Source organism: Vitis riparia, chromosome 13, assembly GCF_004353265.1.
Source record: "Vitis riparia cultivar Riparia Gloire de Montpellier isolate 1030 chromosome 13, EGFV_Vit.rip_1.0, whole genome shotgun sequence".
Lineage (NCBI taxonomy): Eukaryota > Viridiplantae > Streptophyta > Magnoliopsida > Vitales > Vitaceae > Vitis > Vitis riparia.
The window spans coordinates 744408-758019 of NC_048443.1; the positions used below are offsets into that span (position 1 = coordinate 744408).

The window sequence follows — 13612 nt, forward strand, 5'->3', positions numbered from 1 at the left end:
TAATTATCATTTCTTTTATTTTTCTTTTACGGCAACTTTCAAGTAATGATGATGAATAGAATTACCCAAACGCTGCCACTTTTTGGACCTGGTGAAGCCCAATTTTAGCTTAGAGCCCAAATCATGTTTAGGCCCATTAAGCCTCAAGGGCTTGCTGCCGTGATTCCCTAAGGCAAAAGGGAAACAAGTTGGGCTACGGCCGATGTTTAGGACAGACGAAACATGGCCCATAACTTCTTGCATTTTATGATACAAGTTAGGCATCATTCCCAATTTTAGCTATTAAAATTGAACAAAAATCAAATCCTTAAACAGTTGAAACTATAGCCATGATATTAACAAGTAATCAAATTAAGTTATTTTTCAAATTTAAATAAGTTACTTTCCAAATATGATCTGAGTAAATTTTCATATCATCAATAGATTAAGAGTTTGTTTAGTACGTAGTGATTAAAAGTTCATTTGGTACGTAGTGATTCTAGGAAGTGCTTTTTACATATAATACACTCTATGCCATTTAATTAAGTTTTAAATATAATAACTTTATTACTTTTATAAATACATTTTCTATTTTCTATAACTTTACTATATTTTTTTTTATATAAAATATAGTGATTCTTATATAAAGTTAAGAACTTGTTTTACATATTTAAAAATTACTTAAGTAATAAAAATAATTAAATAATTAATAGATACCCCATATTTAATGTTTTTATAATTGGACCGATGATTGAATCGGAAAAGTTATTGGTTCACGATTTATTGGTTAGACCGATGGTTGAACTGCGGTTGAACTAATGATGTCATAAATAATAATTTATATATTATATAAAATTTAAAATAATTATAAGAAATTAAAATTATATATAATTAATTTTTTTAATAATATTCTATTTTTATATTTGACATATCAAATTAAATGATGAAGATAAATATAAATATATTAATCTTTTAGATTTTATTAAATAGAACATATACAATAATTAAATCTAAAGATATATTTAAAATGAAAAAAATTATGATATTTAATTTTATTTGCATGTATTTTGTATTTATTATTTTGAAATGATTATATAAATTAATTTATATTATTTTTATATTTATCATTATATAATTATTATAAAAATAAATGTGAAAGGGTTATATATAATTAAAATTTGAAAAAAAAAACATTGATTTTGTTATATATTTTGATTTGCAAATATAAGAAAATAAAGAAGTTTTATAACTTAATAGTTAAGATTCAATTTTTACACTTGAAGGTCTCAGGCTTAAGCTCTCCAGCTTGCAAAATTTTTTTTTTTTAATGAATAAATTCCACATCAGAAATGAATAAAAAAAATATATAAGGATTGTGGGATATAAAAGTATGTAAGAATCATTAACTTACAAGACTAAAAATTTATTGGGCTTGATGATAAATGGGCTAGATAGGCTTCTCATAGAGTGATTTGGTTCCTTAGAAATGTCGTTGTTTTGATGCAAAATGCATTAAGATGACATTGTTTTGGCTTAAAAAAAAAAAAGAAAAAGAACCACCTGGTTTGGGCAGTTCACTAATTCAACCATGGTTCATCTGGTTTGATGCCAAACAGTTTTTTGGTGTGGATCAGACCGGTTTGGTTGATGATCTGACCTCGGTCTAGTTTTTAAAATATTGGTACACTTGCATTAATTTAGGTCATGTGTTTGTTCAAAATTTCAAAGATATACCTTTGTAACTTGCAAGGAATATTCCTAATTTAAAAATAGTACTTTGTCAAGTAATTGTAAATTATATACCATATAAAACTATATTTTATATAATATCTACAATATTAAAATCATTTATGCAATGTATTTAATAATAATAATAATAATAATAATAATAATAATAATAATAATTTTTTAATCTATACTTAAAGGTAAAGAAAAGGCCAAAAAAGTCCATTGCCATGAAATCACATTCAACTGACAAATGAAATAAATGAAAAAGGTCAAGTGGGGGCCATGTTTTAATTTTCTGTGCCCTCTCGTTCACGTGCCTGCAACAATAAATAATCCATCTAAAGTTTTGGTGGGAATTATTATGGCCATTATTTATTATGAATCTTATCCAAACATATCTGCATGTAACATATATCTGTACATTTATATATTATCTAGAGTTTAAGATAGAAAAAAAAAGTTAGATAAATTTTTATGTAATAAGTAAAATAAATTCGAAATAAATTGTAATTAAAATAAATTTTACCCTTTTCTCTATTAATTGCTTATATGTTGTATTTCAATACCCCATTGTAATTCTTATGTGCTCATCATTTTTCTATTTAAGTACATTTCTTTCAAATATAAGATGCTTGATTATTTAGTTGGTGCATAAAAAAAAACTTTTTGAATTCCTAATGGAAAGATATTTCGCTAATACAAAAGTCTTTAACATGACACAACATCTCTTCCTTTTTCAATGTTTTTTTGACATAGAAGTAAGTTTTTTTGGAATTGCCATTCAAAAACTAAGAGGGGATGCCAAATAATATTTTTTAATATCACATTGGATCCCTTTGTATAATTTTATTTTGATTCATGTAAAAGTAGGAATTTATTAAGATATAAAGAATTAATATATAAACATTGTGTTTAAGATACAACAGATATAATTAAATTACAAAAAATATGATCGAGGTACAAAGTTTAAAAAAAAAAAATTGGTTTAAACAACCATAACAACCAAATAGTAACTCTTCACTATTATATGGAGTTTTTTTTTTCAAATATTGTGATGTATTTGTATGAGCCCTAGTACCCTAAAAACTATTAGGTTATGTTTGGTTGTCGGAAAATATTAAAAAAATAATTTTCTAAAAAAAATCAAATATAATTAAAACTATTAAAAACTTGTGCATTTTCAAATTATTTAATCTTTATATCGATAAGTTAAAATAAATGAAATAAATTTCAAATGACATGTAAAAATAATTTATTAATTTTAAATTTATTTTTTATTTTCCTTTAATTTTACTTTTCCTCTTTATTTTTTTTTTTTCTTACATGTTCTCTCAAATTTTCTGAGAACCAAACATAATTTTAATATTATCTATATATTCGGTAGAAAGTTGGGAAGATATTTTCATTAAAATTATATGATATAGCACCCTTTTTTTTTTTTTTTTATATATATATATATCGAAAAGATACTAGCTGATACCATTAAAAAAAAACATACTATTTTTAAAATACATGAAATTATTTTTAGCCTTTAAATTTGTATTTAAACTCCAAAAATTAGTAAAAATTAATATGATAAAATGGAAAGGCTTAGAAATAAAATATGGTTTCAAAATATGTACTTTTCCTTTTTTCAAAATTTTATCATACTGATATTTAAGAATTATGAAATGGGGAGGAAATATACTAATTAATAACCCATCACTGCATGGGTGAGAAAATCATGTCTCTTTAATGAGGTGCCCATATTCTTCGATTCATAAAGGCCAGATAAGAGGAGATCTTCTGGGAAATATGTAGGGTGGCTCAAAGACAGCTTGTATGCTGAGTTGTATATGCTTAAAAGGGAAAAAAGATTTCCCACTCCATATTTACCACAAGGTCTTTAATCTTTATTTTGGAATAAAAATTAACAAATAATGAGAATTTATAATTTACAGTGATAAATTGTCCAAGACAAAACAACAACCATGGAGAAAGATAAATTCTAGGGGTTGATTACTAAAATTTTCATTTCCTTAGCTATTTATCTTCAAAAACGGAGTAGGATGAATGAGATTTAAGGTTTATTTTACAATGATTTTATAAAATAATTTTAATTTAAAAAATATATTTTTTAAATATTTGACAAATTGTAAGAAACATTTTTAAAATTTTAAAAACTCATTTTTTGTGATGAAAAATCACTTTAATATTTTTTGGACAACCACTTGATTGGTGGATTTTTTAAAAACACTTTCATAGAAAACACATACTTCTACTAAAAGATTTTCTTATATATGTTTTTGCCCTCTTTTGCAGTATCTTCAAGACATTTGCATTATCTTCAAGCTAGCTAGCATTGTGATGATGGTTGCAGGTAATGACCAATTGGTAAGATGGGAAATAGACCGTTAGTTATGAATAACAATTATGCACATATCTACTGATCATGAAGAATGTTAGCTACGGAGTATTTCTACAATAATTAATTGTATCTAACTCATGCTTGGACTGTAGTATACATTTCTACAAATCTAATTAATACAAGAGGAAATGCGGATGGGATTGTTCTTGGCCAACAATGCAAAGACTTAGAGAAGATAAATGGAAAATCTTTTCAAAAGTGGGTACGTAGATGACGGAGGAGGGATGGAAGTCTAGTGTCCTATATCAACTGCATCGATTCTTTTCACAATTGTCATATTTTAATCCCTTTAATCTATAAGGAATTTGGAGAATTGTTCATGGGTACGTAACTTGCTAAATTTCTGAAACCTTATTCATATAGGAAGGTCAAAGGAGGGACTGGAAGTTGTTCAACCATGGCTGTTTATATATCCTCCTATGAAAAGAAATTCATATATCCCTTATATGCATGATTGAAGTTATTGGCAGTAGCGACAACATGTCTAATAAATTATTGTACTAATTAACGGTGAGCAACTGGACAGATAATCATCTTAGCTTGAATGAAAACTCAAGGTACCTTATTAAATTCATGAAAATGTGTAGTATTGCTAATCAAGAAGATCGGTGGAGCCATCTACTTTACAGATTGGGTGAACAGAGAATAAAGAATGAGATCAAGGACAAAAATCTCGGGTAGTACTATTCCTTTGTCGGCTTTAAGAAGATCCAAGGGCTTATGTGATATCATATACTTACATGCTAATTAATGACCCATTCAAATTATTGCTGTGTGTCTAGATCTTGAAAACTGTCTTTGTTTATTAGGGTATGTGACATGCGACTTATAAAATAATGGAGCAGGATTCATTAGCAAAATCCTCTAAATATACAGCCTGTGATCTCTACGATCAAGAGTTATAAATGGACCACAAACTATGGCTTCATATATATATATATATGATATGATATGATTGTACTAGGTCCCATATCGTCATCCATGAAAATATCCTATTCTTTGCTTCTAGCTTTCTCTATATATTGAGAGTTCCACAAACAAATTTGTGTGTAGCAAACTCAGCAATGGCCACTCAAGGTCCTCTTCTCTTCTGTGCCCTTGTCCTAGTCCTCTCCTTTGCCCATTGCCATGGCGTAAAGCCCTCGGCTATGTTCAGCAGACATAGCTTTCCACCCGGTTTTACTTTTGGAGCAGCCTCATCAGCCTACCAGGTACAACCCCAACATTTTCCATTGACTTAGGGCTAAAAGGTTTTCTCAATATATGCATTAACTTGTATACTATTATCTCAGTATGAAGGAGCAGCACATCTTAGAGGCAAGAGTATCTGGGATACCTTCACTGCAAAACATCCAGGTCTCCTCTTTCTCTCTGAACCTCGGTTCATCATCAGTTTGGCCTTAATCTTGGCAAAGAACCTACAACCGTAATGATAAATGATAATTTTAGCAATACTGAGATATCTGGTCCTTTTAAGCCATGTTCGCCCAAATCAAGATTGTGAGCATTTTTCGAGTTTTTTAAGTTACCCACTTTCTTAAAAGCTTTAAGTTATTAGAACATATATATTTGGACTCATAATATATATTATATTCTAATAACGACCACTTTTTCGAAATGTTTAAGTACAATAGTATTAATTATCACACCGATACTTCATACTTGTTCAAGGATCGGTCGAGAAAGGTAGTTTAAAGCTAAATCTAGTTATTTAACAGTTAGAAAATTCTTTTTCCTACATTCTCAGGTTATTATGTGGTAGCTAAGTCTCTTAGCACATGCATTTTCTTGGAATTTTGGACAAGTTGTCTAAAAAGAATTCAATGGTTTTGTCTAAAAGATGTAACACTACTACTAAACTAAACCCCAACCTGCTGAGCATAAACATGGTTGTTTGGTGTATTTAAATTTTTTCCCTGGCCTCAAGAAAAAATAATTTTGAATAGAATATGCATGTGCTAAAGGGATTCAAATCTCAAAAACATACCATCACTTATTATTAGAAGATGACTTTGATTCCATGGTATTATTTACAATTTCTCATTGTTTTTGCTTCAAATGTCTAAGTGACGCAAACTGTCGTTTGGTCAGTGTCCATGTGCTGTAAAGTGAAACTTGGTCAGTGTCCATATGCCCAAGTGCCTGTAAATTTTCACGAGCCTCACAAGCTTTTTCCCAAAAGAAAACCAGAAAAGGACACTTCAATTGATTTTTTTGTTTTTTTTTTCTAGCTACAGTTTTTGTCCACTGTAAAATCTAGGATCTGTACAAGAAAAAATCAAACCTTGAACTTGATTTAATTGTTGGATTTTGGCTTATAAGATTGAGACAAATTAGGGATGACAAAGGGTTGGTTTAGCGTGGAATGTGAATTTCTCATATCCATCTTGTTTTGATTTTTTTTTAATTTTAATTTTTTAAATTACATTAAAATAAATGTATTTTATAAATAATTAAAATATTATAATTTTTTATAACTTATTTTATTAAAAAGTATTATTATTATTATTATTATTATATATTAAAAATAGGAAAATAAAAATTAAATTAAATTAAATTTATAAATAATTGGGGCAAAGCAAGATAGGATAAGATAAAATCCAAATCCATCCTAGGTTTAAAAAAAAAAAAAAAAAAAAAAAAATCTCAAATCCACCTTTAACTCATTTATTTAAAATTTCAAACTCATTCTATTAGGAGTGGGGTAAAGCAAGTATAAAAAAAAAAAACGCTTCACATTGTCATCCCTAAGACAAACCTGTTAGTCCATAAAAAAAGATTGAGATAAAAATATGAATATATAATTTAAAATTTTCAAAGTTAACATAAATAATTCAAGCTAAGACTTTTTTTCAATTACAATACTCGAAAGATTTTGTTGAATTCATGGGTTGAATGATTCTAATCATACACCAAATGCAATCTAGATTTCCACATCGATTGAATACTATAACCTAGTAGAGATCATATTCAACATTTCATTCCAAAACAATTTATAAGGGAAAGTGACTGGTTAGTAAAAAAAACCAAGAAAAAAGAGGAGCAGCCAGTCTTGAATAATGACAAGAGGGTGGCCCAATGATAAGGACCACTGCAAAATACTATTAAATGTTCTCAATTTCTCTGTGATAATTTTATATACTATGGTCCAAAAGTTTCCAGAAGTGGTGCAACTTGAGGTTCCAGGGTCAGCTGAACCACCACTGGTCGGTGCTGACATGACTTGTGTGTTGTAGCTTTCGATTTGGAATGGTACAATTTTATTTTCAATCTTACATTTAAGAAATATTTGATTAAAATGATCAAATAATTTCTTAATTGTGAATCTAACAATTCTCATGTTTTTTTTTTTTTTTAAGTAACTCATTTTTTATATAAATGTTATTTATAATTTCAAGTATTTATATATAAGTTTTAAAAGATAATGTTATTTTTACAAGAAAATAATAAAAATATTTTTGTTTGAATGAGATCAAAAAAGGATGGGAGGTTAGATTTTAAAATTTGAGTTTTCAATTACCCTTTTAATCAAATAACCCTACATTCAATACCTCAAATTCTACATCTCATATACCATCTATGGGTGGAGATACTAAAATATAAGGGTTAATTTCATTCATTAAAGGGGACATATTAATAATCCTTATAGTTTTGAAATTTCATCATACACCTTCCTTATTTTGAGTAGGAGGGGAGGTAGATGAAAATAAGAAATGAAAAGAATAAAGAAGATATTTAATGAAATTTGAAATTTATAAGGATTAGATGTATTTAACTGAAAACTTAGGGGAGGTAAATGAAATTAATCCGAAATACAATTTTGTCCTTTTTATTTTTATTTGTTTGTTTTTTCTTCTTGGTTTAATCAAAGAAAAAAAAAAATCTCAAATTCAATAAGCCTCCTTTGGATCAATATCATTAGTTAAGACTAATTGACAGTTAATCCCAACTTTCTACTTGTTAAATAATGATCAACGATTTGTGTTCTTGAGCTATGCCTATTTTGCTATTTCCATACAAATTTTCATAGTATTAATTTCTGAAAAGAGGTTTGGTGCTGTAACAGAGAAGATCTCGGACCAGTCAACTGGAGATGTAGCCATTGATTTTTATCATAAATATAAGGTAAACCCTAATGTAAATGATTTTTTGTCACTTGTCTTTGGAGCCTTGGAATAGCAATCATCCTTACGGTGACCAAATCCTTGGATTTACAGGAAGTTATCTTCACTTCTGAAAAATAACTTTAGAATTAATGTTACAGGAGGACATTCAACTGCTGAAGTTCTTGGGTATGGATGCCCTTAGATTCTCCATCTCCTGGACTAGAGTACTACCAAGTAAGAAATTGGGTCATGCCCATATGATGTATATATATTTGATTGAATGATCGACATTAATTGATCCATTAGCTAGGTTAACATATACAGAATTTTGTTTTCAGCTGGAAGAGTTAGCGGGGGAGTGAGCAAGGAGGGTGTCCAATTTTACAACAACGTCATCAATGAGCTCTTAGCGAATGGTCATTACCAATCTCCCTTAAAACATTCTATGTTTTCCAAAATAATTTCGGAGAAATAGTTTGAAGAACTTATAGTGCACGCTCATATATATCTGGCTATCATATGTAGGACTGAAGCCCTTTGTGACTCTATTCCATTGGGATCTTCCGCAAGCCCTTGAAGATGAGTATGGTGGATTCTTAAGCCCTAAAATAGTGTAAGTTGGAACATATGATCATACCTTCATCTATACATTTTTCATAAAATGATCCTATTTAATTAAAGGAAAAGCTTCGGTTTGATATAGGGACGATTATCGCAACTATGTTGATTTTTGCTTTAAACAATTTGGGGATCGAGTGAAGCATTGGATCACTTTGAATGAGCCATTCTCCTATGCCTACTATGGCTACTCAACTGGGACTTTTGCACCGGGCCGATGTTCAAACTATTCAGGCACTTGTGCCTCTGGGAACTCTGCAACTGAACCCTATAAAGTGGCACACCACCTACTTCTTTCTCATGCTGCTGGAGTGAAATTGTACAAGGAGAAGTATCAGGTTTTTGTATATGACTTGTTACATGCATTTCATTTTGATTAACTAAAGATCATTTTCAAGATAGACAATATTGATAGTTTTGGATTATTATATTTGAATGTTTGCAGAAATCTCAAAAGGGAATCATCGGAGTAACTCTAGTAACACATTGGTTACAATCAAAGTATGCAACCGTTGCGGGTGTCAAGGCTTCCCGTAGAGCCCTTGATTTCATGTTAGGATGGTGAGTCATGTTAAGCCACCATTTTGATTTAGGACTTCGTGGGTGTTTGGTAAAACATAATTCTTATTATTTAATTACTTAACTTTAAATTAAATTATTTTTAAAATTGTTAATTTAAAATTCATTGTAAATTATTAAATTGACATATTTATCTTCATTAATGAACTAATATTTATATATTTATTTATTTTAAAATATAAATTTCTTAATTAAATATTTATATTTAATGTGTTGTACATGTCTGAGATAACTATAAAAAAATATTTACGAAAAGATTGTTGTGAATGTAGAGTCAATTGTAAAATATACTTTTATTAAACATGGTAAATGAAATAATATTAATATATATATATATATATAATTTAGAATAAATTAACTATTTTGACCTAATGCTTAAAATTATTTTTAACTTCAAGTTATGATATTAGATTAATTTTTAAAACATGCTTAACTTACTTAATGATTTAATATTAATTCTTTAAGTCATTAAGACATATTAAGTCATTAAGTTAACGAATCAAATACCTTTTTTTATTCTAAATATTTAGTTTAGAATATTTCCTCATTGATTAACTTTTATATGAATTTTTTCATTCTTTTTTTAAGGTTTTTACATCCAATCACATATGGCGAGTACCCAATGACCATGCAATCTCTTGTGGGGCATCGACTCCCCAAATTCTCGCCAGCAGAATCCGAAATGCTGAAGGGATCACTGGATTTCTTAGGAATTAATTACTATACTTCAAATTATGCCACTACCTATGCATCAGCAGTAAACACCTTGGAGCTAAGCTGGGCAGTAGATGGCCGACTCAACCTAACCAGTAAGCTTGAAAAACTCAATCTTATGAGCTCAACTATGATTCTTGTTCTCCTTTATGCTTTGCCTTTAGGTGACTAAACCCTTTTTATTTTTTCTATGGCTACAGCGGCGAAAGATGGGGTTAACATTGGCCAACCGGTAATATCTCTATCCTTAGACATTTAAGGTTATGTTTGGTTCCTCAAAAAATTTGAAGGAAGATGCAAAAAAAATAAAATATAAAAAAAAATAGAGGAAAAATAGAAGGAAAAAAATAGAAAATAAATTTAAAACCAACAGATTATTTTTATATATTACTTGAAGTTTCTTTTACTTATTTTGACTTTTCAATATAAAAATAAAAAAATAAAAAAATATAAGTTTTCTAATTAATTTTAATTATATTTAATTTCTTTGATATTTTCTAGAGTATAATTAGACATGAAAAAAAATGACTTTTTTTTAGTATTTTTTTTCTTTTTTTTAATATGTTTTGGGAATCAGACATAACCTATATGAATTCATGAATTCATTACTAAGTGATCTATGGTGTGTGATTTTGTAGACCCCATTGAATTGGCTTTACATTTGTCCATGGGGAATCAGAAAACTTATGCTTTACATCAAGGAACATTACAACAATCCAACTATTTACATTACAGAGAATGGTAGGCTTAATGAATTGATTATCGACTTATATTGTTTTTAAGTAATGGAACAATATTTTGATTTCATTTTAATATGATTCAAACTAATCCGTTATATGGTCTTGTGCAGGCTTGGCTACTGCAAATAATGCTTCAGTGCCTGTGAAGGAAGATCTCAATGATACCTTGAGGATAACATACCACCGTGGACATTTGTACTATCTCTCAAAAGCTATCAAGTGAGTAATTACATTTAGCTCACATATGCAACATCCATGGGTTATGTGAGTGTTAGGGTTTTAGCCTAAGCACGTTGGCATAATATATAAAGTTTATCTCATTTATGCTCACATGTGATAAGTTAAGCTTTTAAGTCAAATTAATAATCTAATAATAAGAATATGAAATATTTAACTAAGATATTACATTGCACGAAGTCTAGTCTTGAAGTTTTTAGGGTATTGTACTATATTCTTGAAATCAAATCTTGCCTTCATCAAGGCTGGAATTTACGACATTGAGGCCTAGCTTGCAATAATACATATATTAGGTCATCCTAATTTTGAGATTTTTCCAAAGTACTAGAATATTATTACTAATATAGTGCATGTATGTATGCAATTTTGGCAGGGAGGGCGTCAATGTGAAAGGATACTTTGCATGGTCTTTTCTTGATGACTTTGAATGGGATGCTGGTTTCACCTTTCGCTTTGGCCTCAGTTATGTGGATTATAAAAATGGTTTAAAGCGATACCCAAAGCATTCTGCTTATTGGTTCAAGAAGTTCCTTCAAAAATAAAAAATGTAATCCCAACTACTAGGTGGTTTTTGCCATCATCTAGAGTTTGGTATCGTTAATTAGTATTAGTGTGCTAAAAGAGGATCTTCAAGATCTTCACCATGAAAACAATGCCTATGTGTTGTAATATGAGACTTGCTTAACTTAGTATTAATAAGAAGAAAGCCTCGAGTCTTTCTCATTTCATGAAGTGTCTTCTATAACTTCAATTTATAACTCTCAATGAACACAATTTCCCATTGACATGATTCTTTGAATGACTCAACCAACCATAAATCTCCATTTTTTCATGGCTATAAGCTAAAAACATTATTTCGAGGTGTTTATTATGTACCTAGAAAACATTATTTATCACGTCATAAGAAGAAACAAGATTTGAAATGTTTGCAATTGTTTTTCGATAAACATATCGAGCAACAATTGAAAATGACGTAAACTGTAACGCCCAAGCATTTTCTTTTAAGGGTAATTTAGGAAATTACTAATAATAATTAAATTAGTTAATTAATTATTTTAATAAAAAGGAAGAGGGGTAAAAGTGTAATTTTATGAATAAATATCCTAGGTATAAATTAGAAATTTTATTCATTCCCTTCTTTTCTGAATAGAGTTCCTATTCGCAGAATTCTAGAGAACGTAAGGTTGAAGTCAGATTTCAGGGTTGAAGAACAGATCTCTATAGGTAAGATTCTAACCCTTAGTTTAATATTTTAGATTCATTGATTAATTTCAAATACATTAGATATCTTTTGGAAAACCCAAATCTAGATTAGGGTTAGTTTATTTTATTTTTAATTCGTTTTAATATCAAAATAATAAAAAATTTAAAATTTTGATTTTATTGTTGGAATTTGGGAGATCTTAAGTTTTATTAGATGAAAAAAAAAAATTTCTGGAAGGTTTTGATTTTAGGCTAGGGTTAATTTTATAAAAAAAAGTAAATAAATATATTGTTATTTGTGGTTGAAGGGATTAGAAAATGTAAAAAAAAAAAAAAAAAGAGAACGCGTGTGCACAACACTGGAAGGAAGGAAGGAAGGAAGGAAAAAAAAAAAAAAAAAGGGCGTACGTGTGTACTGTGCTGCTGGAAGCAAGGAGAAAAAAAAAAAGAAAAGGGGCATGTGCCAAATGGAAGGAAGCCTTTTATATATATATATATATATATATATATATATATATATATATATATATATATATATAATGAATCATGATGATGGCAATGGAAAAAAAACTTGCTTTTTGGTTTGGTGTACCCGAGACAACTAGGTAATTGTTTAGTGGCTTTTGAATTGGTTAATTAAAATAATAATATTTAGTTTTAAATTAATGAATAAGATAATAGTAATAATGGTCTTTTTTTGTAATAAATAGAATGAGAGATTTAGCAATATATATATATATATAGAATTTTATAATGAAATAAAATTGTAATTTAATTAAATTAGTAATGTGTTATTAGAAACAAATTGGGAATTTATTAATTATAATTAAATAAGGAATAGAGTAATTAAATTATTGCTTTGTTAATAAAAAATATTAATCTTAACATTTAGAAATTTTAGGATTATCAGATTTATATTTTGAGGTAAATAGTAATAGTGGTCTTTTTATTGTGTTAGGTGAGGAGTAGACTTTTCAGGGTTATTTTTCCTTGAAGGTCTTTGCATATTTTGAGGTAAGGGAAGTTAATGCAATATTTATAAAATTAAATTATTTTATATGTTATTTTGAATTGTGGAAAAGAAAATGATATTTTGTTACCATGCATGGATCAAACTGTTTTGCACTAAATATTATGTTGGAATATTTTGTTTTATTTATGACACAAAATATGGAGATATTATGTTGTGTAAATTTGAATACTTGAACAAAAACATCACTTTGGTTTATTTGGTCCTTATCAACGGGATATAATAGTTGACTATTTGGCCCTATCAATGGGATATAATAGTTGACCTTTAC

The 13612-nt window shown here is 28.4% G+C and overlaps 1 protein-coding gene across 1 annotated transcript; it reads left to right on the forward strand.

Annotated features, from left to right (window-relative positions):
- Nucleotides 1-5108: 5108 nt before the first annotated feature.
- LOC117928861 (beta-glucosidase 13-like) lies at nt 5109-11840 on the forward strand. The gene is made up of 13 exons (XM_034848932.1): nt 5109-5325; nt 5407-5470; nt 8181-8239; nt 8379-8454; nt 8559-8636; nt 8746-8833; nt 8924-9176; nt 9284-9399; nt 10006-10226; nt 10332-10363; nt 10770-10872; nt 10982-11090; nt 11482-11840. Exons 1-13 carry the CDS (start codon nt 5179-5181, stop codon nt 11648-11650), a joined length of 1515 nt encoding a protein of 504 aa, XP_034704823.1. The 5' UTR covers nt 5109-5178; the 3' UTR covers nt 11651-11840.
- Nucleotides 11841-13612: the final 1772 nt, after the last annotated feature.

What these genes read in the sequence shown, in the direction of transcription:
- LOC117928861 (XM_034848932.1), top strand. Translation starts at nt 5,179, where the DNA reads ATGGCCACTCAAGGTCCTCTTCTCTTCTGTGCCCTTGTCCTAGTCCTC. An exon ending in CAGCCTCATCAGCCTACCAG is followed by an intron (nt 5,326 to 5,406) that starts GTACAACCCCAA and finishes CTATTATCTCAG; the next exon opens with TATGAAGGAGCAGCACATCT. An exon ending in CAATGAGCTCTTAGCGAATG is followed by an intron (nt 8,637 to 8,745) that starts GTCATTACCAAT and finishes TATCATATGTAG; the next exon opens with GACTGAAGCCCTTTGTGACT.